This window comes from Leucoraja erinacea, unplaced genomic scaffold (assembly GCF_028641065.1).
Source record: "Leucoraja erinacea ecotype New England unplaced genomic scaffold, Leri_hhj_1 Leri_187S, whole genome shotgun sequence".
NCBI lineage: Eukaryota > Metazoa > Chordata > Chondrichthyes > Rajiformes > Rajidae > Leucoraja > Leucoraja erinaceus.
The window spans coordinates 173,014-197,174 of NW_026576088.1; the positions used below are offsets into that span (position 1 = coordinate 173,014).

Genomic DNA, 24,161 nt, shown 5'->3' on the forward strand with positions numbered 1-24,161 from the left:
AGCCATGATCATATTGAATGGTGGTGCTTGCTTGAAGGGCCGAATGGCCGACTCCTGCACCTATTGTCTATGTTTCTATGTTTATTATAGTCACGTGTACCGAGGTACAGTGAATAGCTTTGCTGTGCATGCTGCCAAACAGATCAGATAATACTCGACAAAGATACAATCAGGTCAAACTCCAGTCCAACAGGTAGAGCAAAGGGGAAGATACAGAGTGCAGAATATAGTTCTCAGCGTTGTAGCGCATCAGTTCCACAGACAAAGTCCAATGTCCGCAATGGGGTAGAGGTGAATCGTACAGAACCCTCGCTTACTCAGAGAGTGGTGGCTGTGTGGAATGAGCTTCCAGTGGAAGTGGTGGAGGCAGGTTCGATTTTATCATTTAATAATAAATTGGATAGGTATATGGACGGGAAAGGAATGGAGGGTTATGGTCTGAGTGCAGGTAGATGGGACTAGGGGAAAATAATTGCTCGGCACGGACTTGAGGGCCAAGATGACCTGTTTCCGTGCTGTAATTGTTATATGGTTATATGGTTATGGAAGGGCCGTTCAGAAGCCTGATAACAGAGGGGAAGAAGCTGTTCCTGAGTCTGGTGGTGCGCGCTTTCAAGCTTCTGTACCTTCTGCCGGACGGGAGTGGGGAGAAGAAGGAATGACCGGGGTGGGACATGGTCAAGTCTTTCATTAGGTCGGCTGCTTTCCCGAGGCAGCGTGACGTACACCGCAAAGACGTGCGGGTTTGTAGGATAATTGACCGTCTGTAAATTGTCCCTGGTGTGTAGGGTGTGGATGAGAATGGATGAGAACGGAGAACTAGTGTAAACGGGTGATCGATGGTTGGCATGGACATGGAGGGCCGAAGGGCCTGTTTCCGTGCTGTATCTTTCACTTGATTCATCAAAAGTAGACATGTGCTCTTCCTGTCATTGGTGAGGAGTTTTCCGAAGGGTGGAAAAGGGGTCCAGAACAAGGGGTCACAGTTTAAGGATAAGGGGGAAATCTTTTAGGACCAAGATGAAGAAAACTTTTTTTCACGCAGAGAGTGGTGAATCTGTGGAATTCTCTGCCGCAGAAGGTAGTTGAGGCCAGTTCATTGGCTATATTTAAGAGGGAGTTAGATGTGGCCCTTGTGGCTAAATGGATCAGGGGCTATGGAGAGAAGGCAGGTACAGGATACTGAGTTGGATGATCAGCCATGATCATATTGGATGGCGGTGCAGGTTCGAAGGACCAAATGGCCAACTCCTGCACCTATTTTCTATGTTTCTATGTTAAAGGTTCTCAAAAGTGTTTCTCAATCTCTCCCTCTCTCTATATCTCGTTTAATCCCTCTGTCCCTCTCTCACTCTTCCTCTCTCTCTCTCCCCCCTCTCTCATTCTTCCTCTTCTCTCGCTTCTTGCTTTCTTTTTCTCTTTCTCTCACTCTTCCTTCTCTTTCCTCCCTGTCTCTCTCATTCCCTCTCTCATCTCACTCCCTCTCTCTCTCTCTCTCTCTCTCTCTCTCTAACCCATCTCTCTCTCTCTCTCTCACTCTCGCTGTCTCTCCACCCCCCTCTCTCTCTCTCTCTCTCTCCCTCTCCCTCTCCCTCTCTCTCTCTCTCTCTCTCTCTCTCTCTCTCTCTCTCCATCCCCCTCTCCCTCTCTCTCTCTCTCTCTATCTCTCTCTCTCCCTGCCCGCAGATGGCTTCTTGGTCACGAGGGCAACAAGCAGAAGACCGACGTGCACTACAGGTCGATAGGAGGGGAGGGCAACTTCAACTGGAGGTTTGTCTTCCCCTTCGACTACCTGCCCACGGAGCAGGTGTGCTCTGTCGCCACAAAGGTGAGTGATTGACTGCTGGTGTGTGGGGGAGTCAACTCATAAAGTGATACAGTGTGGAAACGGGCCCTTCAGCCCAACTCGCCCATACTGGCCAACATGTCCCATCTACACTAGTCTCACCTGCCTGCGTTTGGTCCATATCCCTCCAAACCTGTCCTATCCTGTTTCTTAAATGTTGGGATAGTCCCAGCCTCAACTACCTACTCTTGCAGCTCGTTCCATACACCTACCACCCTCTTGTGCGAAAAAGCTACCCCTCAGATTCCTATTAAATCTTTTCCCCTTCACCTTAAACCTATGTCCTCTGGTCCTCGATTCCCCTAGTCTGGGCAAGAGACCCGATCTATTCAATAGACAATAGACAAAAGGTGCAGGAGTAGGCCATTCGGCCCTTCGAGCCAGCACCGCCATTCAATGTGATCATGGCTGATCATCCCCAATCAGTACCCCCGTTCCTGCCTTCTCCTCATATCCCCTGACTCCACTATCTTTAAGAGCCCTATCTAGCTCTCTCTTGAAGGTATCCAGTGAAAGTATTCCTCTCGTGATTTTATATACCTTATCATTTTGGTATACAATATCATTATTGTATACAATCTCCTACAAACCCCGTCAAGTCAAGTCAAGTCAAGTTTTAATCGTCACGTACGGCACATAAAGTGCAAGTGAAATGAATTTGCCAGCAGCAGTACAATGAAAAAGAACACTCAAAAACACACAATACAAATGTAACACAAACATCCACCACAGCATCGATCACTGTGGTGGAAGGCACAACATTTGGCCAGTCCTCCTCCATTTTCCCCCCGTGATCGGGACCTCAACCCTCCGCAGTCGCCGCTACGGGCGTCCAGATGTTCAGACAAGGTAAAGTCCAGATAAGTCCTGAACCGGTGCTTCCCCACCGGAGACCGCGGCTTCAAGATGGTGTAGGCCGCAGGCCGGCGGTCGAAATTTTTTTTTTATAACTTGCAAACATTTTTATTCCTTTTAGTATTTAGACTGTAAATATTTTGACGTGACTTCAGAATTAAGGGACAGAAGTTTAGGGGTAACATGAGGGGGAACTTCTTTACGCAGAGAGTGGTAGCGGTGTGGAATGAGCTTCCAGTGGAAGTGGTGGAGGCAGGTTCATTGGTATCATTTAAAAATAAATTGGATAGGCATATGGATGAGAAGGGCATGGAGGGTTATGGTATGAGTGCAGGCAGGTGGGACTAAGGGAAAAAAGTTGTTCGGCACGGACTTGTAGGGCCAAGATGTCCTGTTTCCGTGCTGTAATTGTTATATGGTTATTGTTATATGGTAAACAGTTCAATATTAAACAATTGCAGTAAAGAAAGCAATCTTTTTTGCTCACCATCTTTCTTCAATTAATGACAGTGATATTTTCGATTCAAACATGGATTTTATAAATAAGGAGAGATAGCTCTAATGATGAGAGGCCCTTCTCAATTAAAATTGTGTTAAGAACATTGAAGAACTTTTTTGTGAATAATCCATGCAAACAGCGTAGCAATTAATTGGTTAGATTTTTTAATTTTTTTTAAATTAATATTTTTATTAGAAGCAAGTAAACATAGACATAGAAACATAGACAATAGGTGCAGGAGTAGGCCATTCGGCCCTTCGAGCCTACACCACCATTCAATATGATCATGGCTGATCATCCAACTCAGTATCCTGTACCTGCCTTCTCTCCATACCCCCTGATCCCTATTGCCACAGGGCTACATCTAACTCCCTTTTAGGACCAAGATGAGGAAACCATTTTTCACACAGAGAGTGGTGAATCTCTGGAATTCTCTGCCACAGAAGGTAGTTGAGGCCAGTTAATTGGCTATATTTAAGAGGGAGTTAGATGTGGCCCTTGTGGCTAAAGGGATCAGGGGGTATGGAGAGAAGGCAGTTGGATGATCAGCCATGATCATATTGAATGGCGGTGCAGGCTCGAAGGGCCGAATGGCCTACTCCTGCACCTGTTTTCTATGTTTCTATGTAAATATAGCCAATGAACTGGCCTCAACTACCTTCTGTGGCAGAGAGTTCCAGAGATTCACCACTCTCTGTGTGAAAAATGTTTTTCTCATCTCTGTCCTAAAAGATTTCCCCCTTATCCTTAAACTGTGACCCCTTGTTCTGGACTTCCCCAACATCGGGAACAATCTTCCTGCATCTAGCCTGTCCAAACCCTTAAGAATTTTGTCAGTTTCTATAAGATCCCCTCTCAATCTTCTAAATTCTAGAGAGTATAAACCAAGTCTATCCAGTCTTTCTTCATAAGACAGTCCTGCCATCCCAGGAATCAGTCTGGTGAACCTTCTCTGCACTCCCTCTATGGCAATAATGTCCTTCCTCAGATTTGGAGACCAAAACTGTACGCAATATTCCAGGTGTGGTCTCACCAAGACCCTGTACAACTGCATAAGATAAGTTTCTCATATCATACACATCAGTACATAACATAATACAAATATTTAATGTATATCAATCATACATTACTAATTTTAATAGATAGAGATTAAGAAAGGAAAATAAAAACATGATAAAAGTGAATGGAATAATTTATTAATAATACGTCGTTGGAGTTAGGTTCGTAAATTCTAAAGTATAACTTTTCATCTAATCTTGAGTTCCAGCTTCAGTTAGGTTCCCATGCTGGACCAATCTACCCCTTCAAATCCCACAATAATATTTCAAGTGAATTCATTGTCATTTAGGGCGACAGATGGCGCAATGGACTAAGTGTTCGGCTGGCAACCTGAAGGTGGCCGGTTCTAATCCTGCTTGGAGTGTGTACTGTCGTTGTGTCCTTGGGCACCTACCTTTGCCTGGGACTAGAGACGGAAATTAGCTACTGATTGGCTACAATCTCGCGTATTTACATGCAAATGTTAATTAATATGCACTGTCCCTATAAACAAAACATTATTATTATTATTATTATTATTATTATTAACCATATAACCATATAACCATATAACAATTGGAACATGGAAACAGGCCATCTCGGCCCTACAAGTCCGTGCCGAACAAATTTTTTTCCCCTTAGTCCCACCTGCCTGCACTCATACCATAACCCTCCATTCCCTTCTCATCCATATGCCTATCCAATTTATTTTTAAATGATACCAATGAACCTGCCTCCACCACTTCCACTGGGAGCTCATTCCACACCGCCACCACTCTCTGCGTAAAGAAGTTCCCCCTCATATTACCCCTAAACTTCTGTCCCTTAATTCTGAAGTCATGTCCTCTTGTTTGAATCTTCCCTATTCTCAAAGGGAAAAGCTTGTCCACATCAACTCTGTCTATCCCTCTCATCATTTTAAAGACCTCTATCAGGTCCCCCCTTAACCTTCTGCCCTCCAAAGAATAAAGCCCTAACTTGTTCAACCTTTCTCTGTAACTTAGTTGCTGAAACCCAGGCAACATTCTAGTAAATCTCCTCTGTACTCTCTCTTATTATTATTATTATTATTATTATTATTATTATGTGTCCAAGAATTTCATTGTCCTATACTGGGACACATGACAATAAATTCACTTGAAATAGTCAATAAATGGAGACCAGATTCTGACAAAAAGTACTTGTTTGTCCATTAAGACAAGTCTAATTCTTTCCAAATGTAGGGTCTCCGACATTTCCATAATCCACATTTTAATTGTGGGGGTTATAGGGCCTTTCCAAAATGTCAATGTTAATTTTTTCCCAGTTATTAGACTATAGTCGAGCAATTTCCTTTGGCTTGTTGTAAGTGTTAGGCGGTCGAAGATTTAAAGTCCTCGCCGCGCCGCAGGCAGCAGGGCCGGTGGACGGTGCTCCTCGTATACAATGATATCCAATCATTGCGTATATGATTTTATACGCCTCATTCTCCTCCGCTCTAAGGAGTAGAGTCCCAGCCTATTCAACCTCCCTGAACCCTTTCCAGCTTGACAATATCTTTCCTATAACACGGTGCCCAGAACTGAACACAACACTCTAAATGTGGCCTCACCAACGTCTTATACAACTGCAACATGACCTCCCAACTTATACTATACTCAATACTCTGACTGATGTGCCAAAGCCAATGTGCCAAAAGCCTTTTTGACCACCTGATCTACCTAGATCCATGCATCGCGGAAACAGACCCTTCAGCCCGACTCATCCATGGTGCCTAATGTGCCCGATCAACACAGGTTTGGTCCACATCCCTCTGAAAACGTTCCTATCCGCCTCTGGCAGCTCGCACCATACACCCACACGCCTCCGTGATATGGGAATAGCTCCATCCAAGACCGCAAGAAATTGCAGTGAGTTGTGGAATTAGGCCATTCAGCCCATCAGGTCTACTGGCCATTCACTCATGGCTGATCTATCCATCACACAAACCGACCCCCCTTCCACTGACTCCATCTACACCTCACGCTGCCTCGGCAAGGCCAGCAGCATCATCAAGGACCAGTCGCACCCCAGTCACTCCCTCTTCTCCCCTCTCCCGTCAGGTGAGAGGTACAGAAGTGTGAAAACGCACACCTCCAGATTCAGGGACAGTTTCTTCCCAGATGTTATCAGGCAACTGAACCGCCCATCACCAACTAGAGAGCAGTCCTGACCTCCCATCTACCTCATTGGAGACTATTGGACTATCTTTAATCGGACTTTATTGAACTTTATCTTGCACTATAGACAATAGACAATAGGTGCAGGAGGAGGCCATTCGGCCCTTCGAGCCGGCACCGCCATTCAATATGATCATGGCTGATCATCCCCAATCAGTACCCCGTTCCTGCCTTCTCCCCATATCCCCAGACTCCGCTATTTTTAATAGCCCTATCTAGCTCTCTCTTGAAAGCATCCAGAGAACCGGCCTCCACCGCCCTCTGAGGCAGAGAATTCCACACACTCACAACTCTCTGTGAGAAAAAGTGTTTCCTCATCTCCGTTCTAAATGGCTTACCCCTTATTCTTAAACTGTGTGGCCCCTGGTTCTGGACTAAATGGTCGGTGTGGGCATGTTGGGCCAAAGGGCCTCTTTCCCTACTCTATGACTCTATGACTCCGTGTCTCTCTGTGACTTTGTGACCTTGGTGTTTCTCGACAGGAACATTTTTGGAGCCTGGATAAGGCTGAACTCAAAATCTCGCCGCAGCTTATGATTCAGATCTGGGACAATGATAAATTCTCCTTTGATGATTATCTGGGTAAGTTTCTCGTCAACAACCACCGTGCATCATCGCCGGTCCATTTTCTCGGCAATTGGGGGGGGGGGGGGGGGGGGGGGGGGGGGGGGGGGGGGGCTACCCCATCGCAGGAAGGATTAATTATGGATTAACAATTAATTACAGGTTAACATATGATGAGCGTTTGACAGCACTGGGCCTGTACTCGCTGGAGTTTAGAAGGATTATAGGGGGGACCTCATTGAAACTTACCGATTAGTGCAATGCCTGGATAGAGTGGATGTGGCGAGGACAATAGACAATAGACAATAGGTGCAGGAGGAGGCCATTTGGCCCTTCGAGCCAGCACCGCCATTCAATGTGATCATGGCTGATCATCCCCAATCAGTACCCCGTTCCTGCCTTCTCCCCATATCCCCTGACTCCGCTATCTTTAAGAGCCCTATCTAGCTCTCTCTTGAAAGTATCCAGAGAACCTGCCCCCACCGCCCTCTGAGGCAGAGAATTCCACAGACTCACCACTTTCTGTGAGAAAAAGTGTTTCCTCGTCTCCATTCTAAATGGCTTACTCCTTATTCTTAAACTGTGTGGCCCCTGGTTCTGGACTCCCCCAACATTGGGAACATGTTTCCTGCCTCTAGTGTGTCCAAGCCCTTAACAAGGACTAACAAGGATGTTTCCACTAGTGGGAGAGTCTCGGACTAGAGGGCACAGCCTCGGAATTAAAGGGTGTTTCATTAAGAAGGAGATGAGGAGGAATTTCTTTTGTCAGAGGGTGGTGAATCTGTGGGATTCTTTGTTACAGAAGGCTGTGGAGGCCAAGTCGGTGGATATTTCTAAGGCGGAGATAGATAGATTGTTGATTAGTGCGGGTGTCAGAGGTTATGGGGAGAAGGCAGGAGAATGGGGTTAGGAGGGAGAGATTGATCGGCCATGATAGAATATATTGATTGAATAGCCCACGATTGATACATCAGCCGCGATTGAATGGTGGAGTAGACTTGATGGATCAACTTCTACTCCTATTACCTATGAACAGGAACTTATAAGAATGTGGGGGGCTTTGGAGAGGGTGCGGAGGAGGTTTACCAGAATGATGCCTGGATTAAGAAGTTAGTTATAAGGAGAAGTTGGACTGACATGGATTGTTTGCGTAACTTCATAAGTTCTAGGGGTAGAATTAGGCCATTTGGCCCATCGGGACTATTCCGCCATTCAATCAGGGCTGATCTGTCTCTCCCTCACAACCCCATTCTCCCACTGAGTTACTCCAGCACTCTGTGAAACGTCACCTATCCACGTTCTCCACAGATGCTGCCTGACCCGCTGAGTTACTCCAGCACTCTGTGTCTATCCTTGGTAAACCGGCATCTGCAGTTCCTTGTTTCAACTCATTCACACTAGTTCTATGTTATCCCACTCTCTTATCCACACCCTGGGGGCAATGTATGTTAATCAGTAATAGAAGCAGAATTATTCCATTCGGCCCACCTAGTCTACTCCGCCATTCAATCATGGCTGATCAATCTCTCCCTCTCAACCCCATTCTCCTACCTTCTCCCCATAACCCCTGACACCCGTACTAATCAAGAATCTATCTATCTCTGCCTTAACAATATCCAATTGACTTGGCCTCCACAGCCTTCTGTGGCAATGAATTCCGCAGATTCGCAACCCTCTGACTGAAGAAATTCCTCCTCATCTCCTTCCTGAAGGAACATCCTTTAATTCTGAGGCTGTGACCTCTGGTCCAAGACTCTCCCAGAATTGCAGGAGGGAGTAGGAGCAGGGTGGCGGGGGTGGTGGGAGAAAGGTGTGAGCATCGATACAGGGGTATATGGGGGGATGCGATGGAGGGGTGGTCGGGAGATTTGGGGGGGGGGACGGTCACTCCTGTTTCGAAAGGTCAGATTCGCAACGGGAGGGGGAGTTGAAGTGCTGATTCCCCTCCCATTGCGTATCCGACCTTTCTGTCCTGGGCCTCCTCCATGACCAGAGTGAGTCCCACCGCAAATTGGAGGAGCAGCACCTCATATTTCGCTTGGGTAGTTTACACCCCAGTGGTATGAACATTGACTTCTCCAATTTCAGGTAGTCCCTGCTTTCTCCCTCCTTCCCCTCCCCTTCCCAGCTCTCCCCCAGCCCACTGTCTCCGCCTCTTCCTTTCTTCTTCCCGCCCCCCCCCCCCCCCACGCCCCCCCCCCACCTCAGTCTGAAGAAGGGTCTCGACCCGAAACATTACATAGAAACATAGAAACATAGAAAATAGGTGCAGGAGTAGGCCATTCGGCCCTTCGAGCCTGCACCGCCATTCAATATGATCATGGCTGATCATCCAACTCAGTGTCCTGTACCTGCCTTCTCTCCATACCCCCGATCCCTTTAGCCACAAGGGCCACATCTAACTCCATCTTAAATATAGCCAATGAACTGGCCACAACTACCCTCTGTGGCAGAGAGTTCCACAGATTCACCACTCTCTGTGTGAAAAATGTTTTTCTCATCTCGGTCCTAAAAGATTTCCCCCATATCCTTAAACTGTGACCCCTTGTTCTGGACTTCCCCAACATCGGGAATAATCTTCCTGCATCTAGCCTGTCCAACCCCTTAAGAATTTTGTAAGTTTCTATAAGATCCCCCCTCAATCTTCTAAATTCTAGCGAGTACAAGCCGAGTGTAGAAGGGTCTCGACCCGAAACATCACCTATTCCTTCGCTCCATGGATGCTGCCTCACCCGCTGAGGTTCTCCAGCATTTTCATCTACCTTCCATTTATCCTGTATCTGTACACTGTGGACGGCTCGATTGTAATCGTGTATCTTTCCGCTGACTGGTTAGCACGCAACAAAAAGCTTTTCACTGTACCTCGTGTACACGTGACAATAAACTTCAACTGAACCTCTCCTGACATTGCGTTTGTCCTGTCTGCAGGCTCGGTACAGATGGACCTGAACCAGATGCCCAAACCGGCCAAGACTGCCGAGAAATGCAGCCCACGGACCCTGGAGAGCGGTCCCTCCGTCTCCCTCTTCGAGCAGAAGTCCGTCAAGGGCTGGTGGCCGTGCCTGGCCGAGACCGAGGGCAAACCCATCCTTGCTGTAAGTAGCCCATGGCTAGGCTAGGCTAGTCGATGATGGCTGTACAGGCCTCTCACTTAACTTTTTTTCCCTGTTTCCAGCCGGGCAACCTTGGCAGCTGTTTAGGTTGCCAAATGATAGTTTAGGTGGTCATTTAAGACGGTTTGCACGACACGTGCGATAATGTCCCACAGTGACTGATCTCCCCCCCCCCCCGAAAATTGCACTGCTGCTACTGTATATACATATATCTATTATTATATAAAACTCAAATCCGTCCGCCGTCGGCCTGCAGTACGGATCCCTTCCTGCCTTTTGATTCGTTGACGGCTTCCAACACACTTCGAAACAAAGTTGCAAGACAGGAACACTGAACATTTCACTGCTGCAGCAGGCAGGGGAGGTGCAATTGAGGGAGGCAGGGGATTGCTGGAAACTTACATTTGGCAACGGCTTCAATTCCATTGGAGGAGACGGGTGCATGGTGGAATATTGGGTTGGGGGAATCACACCATTGGGGGAGCAGACCCAACGGGTCTGCACTTGGTCTAGTTATTATATAAAAGTCTGTGGCTGCCGCCTGCCGTCCGTCCGTCCGGCTGCCGGCTGCCTTTCTTCCTTTTAATTCGCTGCTCCTTCCTATCAGCTTCCAACACACTTCAAAACAAAATTGCAAGACAGGAACACTCTGAACTTTTCACCTCAATGGGATATCACAGCAAGTGCTTCAACAGGAGGGGGAGGGCCAATTGGTATTGCAATTGGAACTGCTGCAGCAGGCAGGGGAGGTGAAATTGGAATTTTTTTTTAATCCACTGCTGAGGGAGGCAGGGGAGTGCTGGAATCTTACATTTGGGAACGGGTTCAGTTCCGTTGGAGTAGACGGGTGCATGGTGGAATATTGGGTTGGGGGATCACACCATTGGGGGAGCAGACCCAACGGGTCTGCACTTGGTCTAGTATATATATATTACTGTTGTATTATTCTGTGTTCGCTCTTCTGGGTGAGATGATAACTGCATTTCGTTGTCTCTGTACTACACTGCACAATGGCAATAAACTTTGAATCTGAATCTGAATCTGAATCTGCAAGTAGCCCATGGCTAGCAGATGCTGGCTGTAGGTAGCCCATGGCTAGTAGATGATGTCTGAAGAAGGGTCTCGACCCGAAACGTCGCCCATTCCTTCTCCCCAGAGATGCTGTCTCACCCACTGAGTTACTCCAGCATGTTGTGCCTACCTACGGAATCAAGGGATATAGGGAGAAAGCAGGAACAAAGAAACTGATTTTAGATGATCAGCCATGACCATATTGAATGGAGGTGCTGGCTCAAAGGGCCAAATGGCCTACTCCTGCACCTATTACTCTATGTTTCTAAACAGGCCCTTCAGCCCAACTCGCCCATGCAAACCAAGATGCCCCATCTACACTGGTTCCATTTATCCGCATTTGCTCCATATCCCTCTAAGCCTTTCCTATCCATGTACGGTGCCCTCCATAATGTTTGGGACAAAGGCCCATCATTTATTTATTTGCCTCTGTACTGAGTATAGGAGCAAAGAGGTCCTTCTGCAGTTGTACAGGGCCCTAGTGAGACCACACCTGGAGTATTGTGTGCAGTTTTGGTCCCCTAATTTGAGGAAGGACATTCTTGCAATTGAGTGAGTGCAGCGTAGGTTTACAAGGTTAATTCCCGGGATGGCGGGACTGTCATATGCTGAGAGAATGGAGCAGCTGGGCTTGTACACTCTGGAGTTTAGAAGGATGAGAGGGCATCTTATTAAAACATATAAGATTATTAAGGGTTTGGACACACTAGAGGCAGGAAACATGTTCCCGATGTTGCGGGAGTCCAGAACCAGGGGCCACACAGTTTTAAGAATAAGGAATAAGCCATTTAGAACAGAGACGAGGAAAACTTTTTCTCACAGAGAGTTGTGAGTCTGTGGAATTATCTGCCTCAGAGGGCTGTGGAGGCAGGTTCTCTGGATGTTTTCAAGAAAGATTTAGATAGGGCTCTTAAAGATAGAAGAGTCAGGGGATATGGGGAGAAGGCAGGAACGGGGTACTGATTGGGGATGCTCAGCCATGACACAGAGAGTGGTGAATCTGTGGAATTCTCTGCCACAGAGGGTAGTCGAGGCCAGTTCATTGGCTATATTTAAGAGGGAGTTAGATGTGGCCCTTGTGGCTAAGGGGATCAGAGGGTATGGAGAGAAGGCAGGTACGGGATACTGAGTTGGATGATCAGCCATGATCACATTGAATGGCGGTGCTGGCTCGAAGGGCTGAATGGCCTACACCTGCACCTATTGTCTATTATCTGTAGAAATGCCACTATCGTATCCACTATATAATGGATTTAATGGCATTGTATTAAATTGACCGGACAAGTTTGGAGTGATATGGGCCAAATGCAGGCATGTGGAACTATGGTAGATGGGACATGTTGGCCGGTACAGGCAAGTTGGGCCGAAGGGCCTGTTTCCATGCTGTTAGACTCTATGACTCTGTGAATTGCTTGAAAGATACAGCGTTGTAAATCAAGGTCAGGCTTGAATCCGGGTGTCTGGCACTGTGAGGTAGCAGCTCTACCCGCTGCGCCAGAGTGCCGCCTTTAACCCAGCCTTGTACTCTAAGATTTTGTAACACAACCCAGTCAAAAATCCATTGACACAGCCCCCACTCTTCACGATGACCCCTCAGCCTTACTTGCTCCATCAGGTCATAGGTTCAGAAGTCATAGAAGCAGAATTAGGCCATTCGGCCCATCAAGCCTACTCCGCCATTCAATCGTGGCTGATCAATCTCCGCCTCCTAACCCCATTCTCCTGCCTTCTCCCCATAATCCCTAACACCCGCACTAATCAAGAATCTATCAATCTCCACCTTAAAAATATCCACTGACTTGGCCTCCACAGCCGCCTGTGGCAATGAATTCCACAGATTCACCACCCTCTGATTTAAAAAAATTCCTCCTCATCTCCCTTTTAAAGGAACGTCCTTTAATTCTGAGGCCCTGCCCTCTGCCCTCTGGTCCTAGAATTTCCCACTAGTCACCAGTGGAAACATCCTCTCCACATCCACTCTATCCAAACCTTTCACTATTCGGTAAGTTTCAATGAGGTCGCCCCCTCATCCTTGTAAACTCCAGTGAGTACAGGCCCAGTGCCGACTAATGCTCACCATACGTTCACCCAATCCTCCCTTAGAAAAGAGTGCCAGCCATCAAAAACACAAGCAAATAATGATTAATAGAGGGCAGCACGGTAGCGCAGTGGTAGAGTTGCTGCCTCCCAGCGCCGGATACTCAGCTTCGATCTGTGCTGTCTGTGTGGAGTTTGTACGTTCTCCCTGTGACCTGCGTGGGTTTTCCCCGGGTGCTCTGGTTTCCTCCCACACTCCAAGGTGCAGGTTAATTTGGCTTGGGTAAAATTGTCAATTGGCCCTAGTGTGTGTAGGATAGCGCTAGTGTTTGGGGGTGATCGCTGGTCGGCGCAGGCTCGGTGGGCCGAAGGGCCTGCTTCTGCGCTGTATCGCTCAAGTCTAAAGTAAATTGCATCTAATGTGTAGGGTTGTGCTAGTGTACGGGCTGATTGCTGGGAGTGGCGAATTTCCACACTTAGGGATGGAAGGGATTATGGAGGGATGGCAGGAGAATGGGGCTAGGAGGGAGAGATAGACCAGCCATGATTGAATGGCGGAGTAGACTTGAAGGGCCGAATGGCCTAATTCTGCTCCTATCACATGACCTTTTGATTTACCACAGTCACAATCACAAGAATACTTTATTAGCCATGTCTGTTTTGCAACATACAAGAAATTTTATTTGCCAAGTCAATCATACAAATAAAAAGCAACAGAACACACTAAATACATTTTAACATGAACATCCACCACAGTGACCCCTCCACATTCCTCACTGTGATGGAAGGCGGAAAAAAGTTCAATCTCTTCCCTTCTTTGTTCTCCCGTGGCCGGGAGCCGCGATCCCTCTGTTGACGGGACGATCTTGGCTCCCGTAGCTGGCGGGGGGGGCATCGGGGAGGGGATGTCAATTCCCCCGCGCCGACGATCAGGCCCCACATCGTGGCTGGTCGAACCTTCCACGACGTTGGAGCTCCCGACATCCACGGCTTCTCCCGAGACTGCGAGCTCCCGATGTAAAGACCGCAGGCGGGTTAGAGCGATCGCAGGCAAGGGATCGGCCCCAATGTAAGTCCGCGCCCCGCGGTTGGGCTCGGAGGTCAGTCCGAGGAGGCCTCTAACTTCATCGATGGTAGGCCGCTGAGCGACCGGAATATGCGATCCAAAAATGAATCGCATGTCCGGCAAGGTGTTTTTTTAAAATATTTTTTAGTATTTTATACAATTTTTTAACAATACAGAATAAAACAAACAAAAAAAATAAAATAAAAACTGAAAAAGACAACAGGAAAAAAAAGGAAGGAAAAAAAAAAAATTAAAAAAAAAAAAAATAATAATAAAACAAAGCCGCCAGACATAACAGTATTGGTACAATCCACATGGTGCTACACAGTCAAGGTAAGAAACTGGAAAAAAAAAATCCCCCGACCCCTCCCCCCTCCCCCCACATAAAACAAACCGGAGAACATTTTGACACACACTAAAAATTTAAAAAAGGCGAAAAAACAAACAGACTGTTGGCGGGGCAGCCAATTGAGTGGCGCCCCCTAGTGGAAGGTGCTAACAAGAGGTGTTGCTTTTCTTCCCCAGGGCAAAGTGGAGATGACGTTGGAGATCGTGACGGAGGAGGAGAAGGACGAGCGACCTGCAGGACCGGGTCGCGATGAACCCAACATGAACCCCAGGCTCGAAGAACCAAAGTAAGGCTTTCACATTCAACCAACCCTTCGAGCCAGCACCGCCATTCATTGTGATCATGGCTGATCGTCCCCTATCAATAACCCGTGCCTGCCTTCTCCCCATATCCCTTGACTCCACCAGCCCCTAGAGCTCTATCTAACTCTCTCTTACATCCATCCAGTGACTTGGCCTCCACTGCCCTCTGTGGCAGGGAATTCCACAAATTCACAACCCTCTGGGTGAAAAAGTTTTTTTCTCACCTCAGTCTTAAATGACCTCCCCTTTATTCTAAGACTGTGGCCCCTGGTTCTGGACTCGCCCAACATTGGGAACATTTTCCTCTGCATCTAGCTTGTCCAGTCCTTTTATAATTTTATATGTTACTATAAGATGCCCCTCCCCTCATCCTTCTAAACTCCAGTGAATACAAGCCTAGTCTTTTCCATCTTTCCTCATATGACAGTCCCGCCATCCCAGGGGATATGGGGAGAAGGCAGGAACGGGGGTACTGATTGGGGATGATCAGCCATGATCACATTGAATGGCGGTGCTGGCTCGAAGGGCCGAATGGCCTCCTCCTGTACCTATTGTCTATTGTCTATAGTGCAAGATAAAGTTCAATAAAGTCCGATTAAAGATAGTCCAATAGTCTCCAATGAGGTAGATGGGAGGTCAGGACCGCTCTCTAGTTGGTGAGAGGATGGTTCAGTTGCCTGATAACAGCCGGGAAGAAACTGTCCCTGAATCTGGAGGTGTGTGCGTTTTCACACTTCTGTACCTCTCACCTGATGGGAGAGGGGAGAAGAGGGAGTGGCCGGGGGTGCGACTGGTCCTTGATGATGCTGCTGGCCCTTGCCGAGGCAGCGTGAGGTGTAGATGGAGTCAATGGAAGGGAGGTTGGTTTGTGTGATGGATAGATCAGCCATGATTGAATGGCAAGTAGACCTGATGGGCCGAATGGCCTAATTCCACAACTCGCTGCAATTTCTTGCGGTCTTGGATGGAGCTATTCCCATATCACGGAGGCGTGTGGGTGTATGGTGCAAGCTGCCAGAGGCGGATAGGAACGTTTTCAGAGGGATGTGGACCAAACCTGTGTTGATCGGGCACATTGGACACTCATTCACTCTGGGACTCTATAGCACTCTGTGACAGTGACCCTGTGCCTCTAATGGACCTGTCCCACTTAGGCGATTTTTTCGGCGACTGTCACAGTCATAGCAGGTCACCGAAAAAGCCGGCGACTGATGTCTACGACAATGTCTACAACAACCTACCATCTAGTCGACGGCAAGCTATTGACAACCGGCGACCTGTTAGGACGTCCACCTACGAACACACAGGCGACAACTGAAGCCAACCTACGTCCGCCCGTGATAAGCTACGACAAGCGATGACCCTGTCGGCGACAACTGAAGACAATTCAGTCGCCGGAACCTGTCGCCGGTTGGCGTAGGTTGGCGTAGGTAGTCGCCAAAGTCAGCACCAGCAACAACCTACGTCACCCTGGCGACAACCTACCACGGCGCCTACATCAGGCGAAGTCAAGCTACGCTCCCTGGCGCCAAACCCACAGTCGCCAAATGTTTTGAACATTTCAAAATCCAGCGGCGACCAGAAAGACTCTGCGACACTTTGGGCGACATAAAGGACGACTCACGACCATACAGGCGTCACCACGACAACCATGTGGCGACAGCCTAGTCGCCTGCAGTCGCCTAAAAAATAGTCTAAGTGGGACAGGCCCACTTAGTTGACTATGTCTCCAAGATAATCGGACTGACTATGACTCTTTGACTGTGGCTCTATGACTCAAGGACCCTAGGTCTCCAAGAATCAACTGTATGTCTCTGTGTCTCTGTGTCTCTGTGACTCTGTGACTCTGTGTTTCTGTGTCTCTGTGACTCTGTGACTCTGTGTCTCTGTGTGTCTGTGTCTCTGTGTCTCTGTGTCTGTGACTCTGTGTCTCTGTGTCTCTGTGTCTCTGTGTCTCTGTGACTCTGTGTCTCTGTGTCTCTGTGTCTGTGTCTGTGTGTCTCTGTGTCTCTGTGTCTCTGTGTCTCTGTGACTCTGTGTCTCTGTGTCTCTGTGACTCTGTGTCTCTGTGTCTCTGTGTCTCTGTGTCTCTGTGTCTGTGTGCCTCTGTGACTGTGTCTCTGTGTCTCTGTGTCTCTGTGTCTGTGTCTCTGTGTCTCTGTCTCTGTATCTCTGTGACTCTGTTTCTCTGTCCCTCTGTGACTGGGTCTCTGTGTGTGTCTCTGTGTCTCTGTGACTGTGTCTCTGTGTCTCTGTGACTGTGCTTCCTCTGTACATCAACCTTGTGCATGCCAAAGAGGGAGTACAGAGCATAGATCCTATAGCAGAGCTCTGCTATAGGATCTTTGGTACAGAGAAGGTTCACCAGACTGATTCCTGGGATGGCAGGACTTTCATATGAAGAAAGACTGGATAGACTCGGCTTGTACTCGCTAGAATTTAGGAGATTTTGTAAGTTTCTTATAGAAACTTACAAAATTCTTAAGGGGTTGGACAGGCTAGATGCAGGAAGATTGTTCCCGATGTTGGGGAAGTCCAGAACTAGGGGTCACAGTTTAAGGATAAGGGGGAAATCTTATAGGACCGAGATGAGAAAAACATTTTTCACACAGAGAGTGGTGAATCTGTGGAATTCTCTGCCACAGAAGGTAGTCGAGGCCACAGTTCATTGGCTATATTTAAGAGGGAGTTAGATGTGGCCCTTGTGGCTAAAGGGATCAGGCGGTATGGAGAGAAGGCAGGGATGGGATACTGAGTTGGATGATCAGCCATGATCATATTGAATGGCGGTGCAGGCTCGAAGGGCCGAATGGCCTACTCCTGCACCTATTGTCTATGTTTCTATGATTCTAATCCTCACCGTCTCTCGTTCGTTGTGTTCCAGACGGCCAGACACGTCGTTCCTGTGGCTCACCTCCCCCTTCAAGACGGTGCGTTACATCGTGTGGAGGAGATTCCGCTGGGTGATCATAGGGCTGATCGTCGCCTTTGTGCTGGTTCTCTTCCTCATGGTCTTCCTCTACTCCTTCCCGGTGAGTATCTTGGTGCCCGCCGCCGCCGCCATTCCTGCCCGCTTGTCCCCGGGCACAGAGAGAGAGCGGATCGCGGAGATCAAAGGGACCACCTCCAACCTCATCTACCATCTCTTCCCTTGCACCTCCTCCAACCTCATCTACTGAGAATAAGGAGTAAACCATTTAGAATGGAGACGAGGAAACACTTCTTCTCACAGAGAGTGGTGAGTCTGTGGAATTCTCTGCCTCAGAGGGCGGTGGAGGCCGGTTCTCTGGATGCTTTCAAGAGAGAGCTAGATAGGGCTCTTAAAGATAGCGGAGTCAGGGGATATGGGGAGAAGGCAGGAACGGGGTACTGATTGGGGATGATCAGCCCATGATCACATTAAATGGCGGTGCTGGCTCGAAGGGCCGAATGGCCTACTCCTGCACCTATTGTCTATTGGCATTCGGCCTGTGACTCTAAATCAGCCGGCCCGCTGCTGTATTTGTTTCCGCAAGGCTCCAGCCCGCAGCGGTATTCAGAGCCGCATTCGGCCCGTTTAAAGTTGATCTGCGTCAGGTTTTGAAAGATTGGGAATTGAGTCAAGAGACAAGTGTTTATTTGTTATATGTAACAGGAACAGGTTCTCTGCATGCTTTCAAAAGAGAGCTTAACATAGAAACATAGAAAATAGGTGACGGAAGAGACCATTTGGCCCTTCGAGCCAGCACCACCACTCATTCAGCTAGATAGGGCTCTTAAAAATAGCGGAGTCAGGGGATATGTGAAGAAGGCAGGAACGGGGTACTGGTTGGGGATGATCAGCCATGATCACATTGAATGGCGGTGCTGGCTCGATTGGCCGAATGGCCTACTCCTGCACCCATTGTCTATTGTCTGTTGAACCAGAACAATAACATTTTTAATTTCTGTAGCAGTAAAAGAACATCAACGCTACAACACAAGATAATGAGAGTGCATAAGATCATGAAGGAGAATAGGCAATCCACTAGTGGGAGAGTCTAGCACCAGAGGGCACACCCCAGAATTAAAGGACATCCTTTAGGAAGGAGATGAGGAAGAATCTCTTTGGTCAGATGGGGGTGAATCAGTGGAATTTTTTGCCACAGAAGGCTGTGGAGACCAAGTCAGCGGATATTTTTAAGGCAGAGATAGATAGATTCTTGATTAGTACGGGTGTCAGAGGTTATGGGGAGAAGGCGGGAGAATGTGGTTGGGAGGGGAATATAGATTCAGATTCAGATTCAATTTTAATTGTCATTGTCAGTGTACAGTACAGAGCCGACGAAATGCATTAATTTCGCCTTAAGATCAGCCATGATTGAATGGCGGAGTAGACTTGTTGGGCTGCATGGCCTAATTCTGCTCCTATCACCTATGAAGCTATGCCCCAGGAACCTATGTCAATAGACAATGGAGACTAGGTGCAGGAGTAGGCCCTTCGGCCCTTTGAGCCAGCACCGCCATTCAATGTGATCATGGCTGATCATCCCCAATCAGTACCCTGTTAAGGTCCTTTTTTACTCGTGGACATTTTTCATCAGGCCCGACCTGCTTAATGCCACGAGTACCTACGACTAGTATCACGGCCTACCTACGACCTACCTACGACCTGCCTACGACCTCCTACGACCTCCTCCGACCTCCTACGACCTCGTGACGACCATGCTGCGAGTATGAGTGAAGGGCAATCCGGGCAGACATCGTGAATTAGGTCGTGAAAGTGGGACAGGCCCTTTACTCTCTCTTGAAAGTATCCAGAGAACCGGCCTCCACCGCCCTCTGAGGCAGAGAATTCCACGGACTCACCACTCTCTGTGTGAAAAACTGTATTTACTCAGCGGGTCAGGCAGCATCTTTAGACTTTAGTGTTTCGGGATACTTTTTAACTGCTGTGTCTTTTAGCTGCTGTGACGGTACGGAACAGAGACGGGTGCGAGACGTATGGGTGAGGTCTAACTCTTGCCTTCTCTCCTTGTCTTCAGGAATATGCTGCTATGAAGCTGGTCAAGCCATTTAACTGAAGCCCTCGCTACGGCTTTGGAAGATGGAGGCTCGCATCGCAAGTCTTGTGTCTCCACCGGAAGTCCCGGCATTATAGCCTTTCAATATTAAGTCATGGCGTTTGGCATCAGCTTGTGGACGGCTCCCGCAAGGGGCGCCAGCTCAGGGCGCCTACCGCCACCATTACCCCTGGAGCTACGCAGACAGCTATTAATGCCACAATCAACACTGCCGCTCAGAACTGCAGGCCCTTCGGCCCACCATGCCCGTGCTGACTATAAACCCAATCCAAACTAGACAATAGACAATAGGTGCAGGAGTAGGCCATTCGGCCCTTCGAGCTAGCACCGCCATTCAACGTGATCATCCCCAATCAGTACCCCGTTCCTGCCTTCTCCCCATATCCCCTGACTCCGCTATCTTTAAGAGCCCTATCTAGCTCTCTCTTGAAAGCATCCAGAGAACCAACCTCCACCGCCCTCTGAGGCAGAGGCAGAGAATTCCACAGTCTCACCACTCTCTGTGTGAAGAAGTGTTTCCTCGCCTCCGTTCTAAATGGCTTACCCCTCATTCTTAAACTGTGTGTGGACCCTGGTTCTGGACTCCCCCAACATCGGGAACATTTTCAAGAGTGTTTTATGTTCCAAATGTCCCAAAACGGAACAATGAAATTCTTACTTGCTGCAGCACGACAGAATATGCAAACACAGTACACTGTAAAACCCTCAATAAAGTCCTCCTAGCTGTTTAGCAAGAGAGCGGCGTGTCTGTGGAATTAATTGCCAAGTCAGCGGATATTTTTGAAGCAGAGGTAGATGGATTCTTGTTGCAGAAGGAACTGCAGATGCTGGAAAAATCGAAGGTGGACGAGAAACTCAGAGGGTGAGGCAGCATCTATGGAGCGAAGGAATAGGCGACGTTTCAGGTCAAAAGGGTCTGATTAAAATGTGGATTATGGAAATGTCTGAGACCTTACATTTTGGAAAAAATAGGCAGCATCTATGGAGCGAAAGGAATAGGCGTTACGTTTATTCAGGAGCGCAAAGGGTCTGATTAAAATGATGATGTGGATTACAGAAATGTCTGAGACCTTTTCATTTGGAAAAAAAACAGAGGACTTGTCTTAATTGACAAATCAGAGCTATTTGCTAGAATATGGTCTCCATTTATTGATTTTCTGAAAGGGTGAACTGGTTCAGCACGGAAGCTGGACTGAATCTTGAATCCAGGATTGGATGAATAATTACACTCTATAATCTACGGACCTATCTCCAAAATTGTGTTATTGGCAATCTCTTTTTTTTTTTTTTTTTTTTTGGCTCCCGCCCTTCTCTATCCGCCTATAGTTTCCATTTTCTCTTCCCCTAATTCTTTTCTCTCTATAGCTCTATCTTTCAAAAAAAAATCTATAAAAAATGAACAGTTTAATATGTAATTGGTAAACAAATCGTGTTTAGGTCATGATATGTATATGCTTCTAATAAAAATATTTAAAAAAAGAAACAAAAAAAGGTCTGAAGAAGGGTCTCAACCCTATTCCTTTGCTCCATAGATGCTGCCTCACCCGCTGAGTTTCTCCGGCACTTTTGCCTACCTTCGATAGATTCTTGATTAGTACGGGTGTCAGATGTTATGGGGAGAAGGCAGGAGAATGGGGTTAGGAGGGAGAGATAGATCAGCCACGATTGAATGACGGAGCAGACTTGATGGGCCGAATGGCCTTATTCTCCTCCGAGAATTTTAGATAAAAAAAGTTCAGTATGTATATTTAGAAAAAGCGACAGACAAATAAATAGGCAAGAGTCAAAAACAATGTTCCTATTTTAACATACGGCAGCACAGTGGCGCTGCAGCCTCACGGCGCCAGACCAGAATTCGATTCTGACCAGGCAGCCATCTTTGACGGGAATGGACAGGTGATGTTTCAGGTCAGACTGACCCGAAACATCGACCGTCCACTCCCCCCATTGATGCTGAGTCGTTCCAGGTGCGACAGACCTGTATCTCACCTGCATCTCCTCCAACCTCATCTATTGCATCCGCTGCTCTGGATGTCAGCTGGTCTACGTACATCGGTGAGACCAAGCGTAGGCTGGGCGATCGTTTCGCCGAACACCTCCGCTCGGTCCGCACTAGCCGACCTAATCTCCCGGTTGCTCAGCACTTCAACTACCCCTCCCATTCCAAATCCGACCTCTCTGTCCTGGGTCTCCTCCATGGCCAGAGCGAGCAACACCGGAAATTGGAGGAACAGCACCTCATATTCCGCCTGGGCAGTCTGCACCCTAGAGGCATGAACGTTGAATTCTCACAATTCTGTTAACCCTTGCGGTCTCCTCCCCTTCCTATCTCTCCCTCAGCCCTCGGGCTCCTCTTCCTTTTTCCTTTCTTCACCCCGTCCCCACCCCCCATCAGTCTGAAGAAGGGTTTCTGGCCCGAAACGTTGCCTATCTCCTTCGCTCCATAGATGCTGCTGCTGCACCCGCTGAGTTTCTCCAGCATTTTTGTGTACCCCCCATTGATACTTCCTGACCTGCAGAGTTCCTCCAGCACTTAGCTTCCTTCTCATGCTTGCTGGTGAGTTTTTTGTAACCCAGTTATTAATCATTAATCCCACTTCTGACATCATGTAAATGATTATGTTACACAGGTGTAACACACAGTATAGCAGTGGTACGGCAGGTTGTTAGCTCATCACTACCACATTCCTACATGAAGTAGCCTTGGAAGCACTAGTGATGAACTAACAACTACCAACCTGCTGTACCGCTATACTATGTGTTACAATGAAAGACGACTTTAAACTCCAGACCTGTGTAACGTAATCATTTACAACAAGATTTTCCAAAGATATTTGTGTCAGCCATAAGTTTAACTCCATTCCACCTGAACACTGTATCTGCACAGGCCCACGCCGGCACGGTAGTGCAGCGGTAGAGTTGCTGCCTCACAGCACCAGGGACCCGGGTTCCATCCTGACCACGGGTGCTGTCTGTACGGAGTTTGTACGTTCTCCCAGTGACCTGCCCGGGTTTTCTCCGGGTGCTCCGGTTTCCTCCCACACTCCTAAGCCGTGCAGGTTTGTAGGTTAATTGGCTTCGGTAAAGATTCTTGTGTGCGGGGAGCGCTGGTCGGCGTGGACTCGGTGGACCGAAGGGCCAGTGTCAGCGCTATATCTCAAACTCCAAAAGTGGAGGTACAATAAGTACATTTGAAAGACGGAAACAATGGATAGGAAACATGCACAGGGCCCTAGTGAGACCACACCTGGAGTATTGTGTGCGGTTTTGGTCCCCTAATTTGAGGAAGGACATTCTTGCTATTGAGGGAGTGCAGCGTAGGTTTACAAGGTTAATTCCCGGGATGGCGGGACTGTCATATGCTGAGAGAATGGAGCAGCTGGGCTTGTACACTCTGGAGTTTAGAAGGATGAGAGGGGATCTTGTTGAAACATATAAGATTATTAAGGGTTTGGTCACGCGAGAGGCAGGAAACATGTTCCCGATGTTGGGGGAGTCCAGAACCAGCGGCCACAGTTTAAGATAGACAAAAATGCTGGAGAAACTCAATGGGTGAGGCAGCATCTATGGTGCGAAGGAAATAGGCAACATTTTGGGTCGAAACCCTTCAGTTTAAGAATAAGGGGTAAGCCATTTAGAACGGAGATGAGGAAACACTTTTTCCACACAGAGAGTTGTGAGTCTGTGGAATTCTCTGCCTCAGAGGGCGGTGCAGGCCAGTTCCCTGGATACTTTCAAGAGAGAGCTGGATAGGGCTCTTAAAGATAGCGGAGTCAGAGGATATGGGGAGAAGGCAGGAACGGGGTACTGATTGGGGATGATCTGCCATGATCGCATTGAATGGCGGTGCTGTCTCGAAGGGCTGAATGGCCTACTCCTGCACCTATTGTCTATTGTCCATTGTCTAAGGACATAAGTGATAGGAGTAGAATTAGGCCATTCGGCCCATCAAGTCAACACCATTGTCTATTGTCTATTGAAAGGCTTTGAGAGATATGGGCTGAAATGGGAAGGCAGGCAAATGGGACAAGCTAGGATGGGGCACCTTGGTCAGCATGGGTGAGTCGTGCGGAAGGGCCTGGTTCTGTGCGGTGTGACTCTGCGACTATTTAGATTTTCTGCAGAGGGAAGAAGCATTCGCTGGATGGTAAGAGCTGCACAAAGAGCAAGCGTTCTGAATG

The 24,161-nt window shown here is 47.9% G+C and overlaps 1 protein-coding gene across 1 annotated transcript in view; it reads left to right on the plus strand.

Annotated features, from left to right (window-relative positions):
* Positions 1-20,718, plus strand: part of LOC129716209 (dysferlin-like) — a 189,924-nt gene extending 169,206 nt beyond the window's left edge. The window contains exons 40-45 of the mRNA XM_055666080.1: positions 1,687-1,828; positions 6,919-7,018; positions 9,929-10,095; positions 14,813-14,922; positions 17,823-17,970; positions 19,942-20,718. Of these exons, the coding sequence (XP_055522055.1) occupies positions 1,687-1,828; positions 6,919-7,018; positions 9,929-10,095; positions 14,813-14,922; positions 17,823-17,970; positions 19,942-19,980 (706 nt within the window). The 3' untranslated portion in view covers positions 19,981-20,718. The remainder of the gene's footprint in view (positions 1-1,686; positions 1,829-6,918; positions 7,019-9,928; positions 10,096-14,812; positions 14,923-17,822; positions 17,971-19,941) is intronic.
* The last annotated feature ends 3,443 nt before the right edge of the window (positions 20,719-24,161 follow it).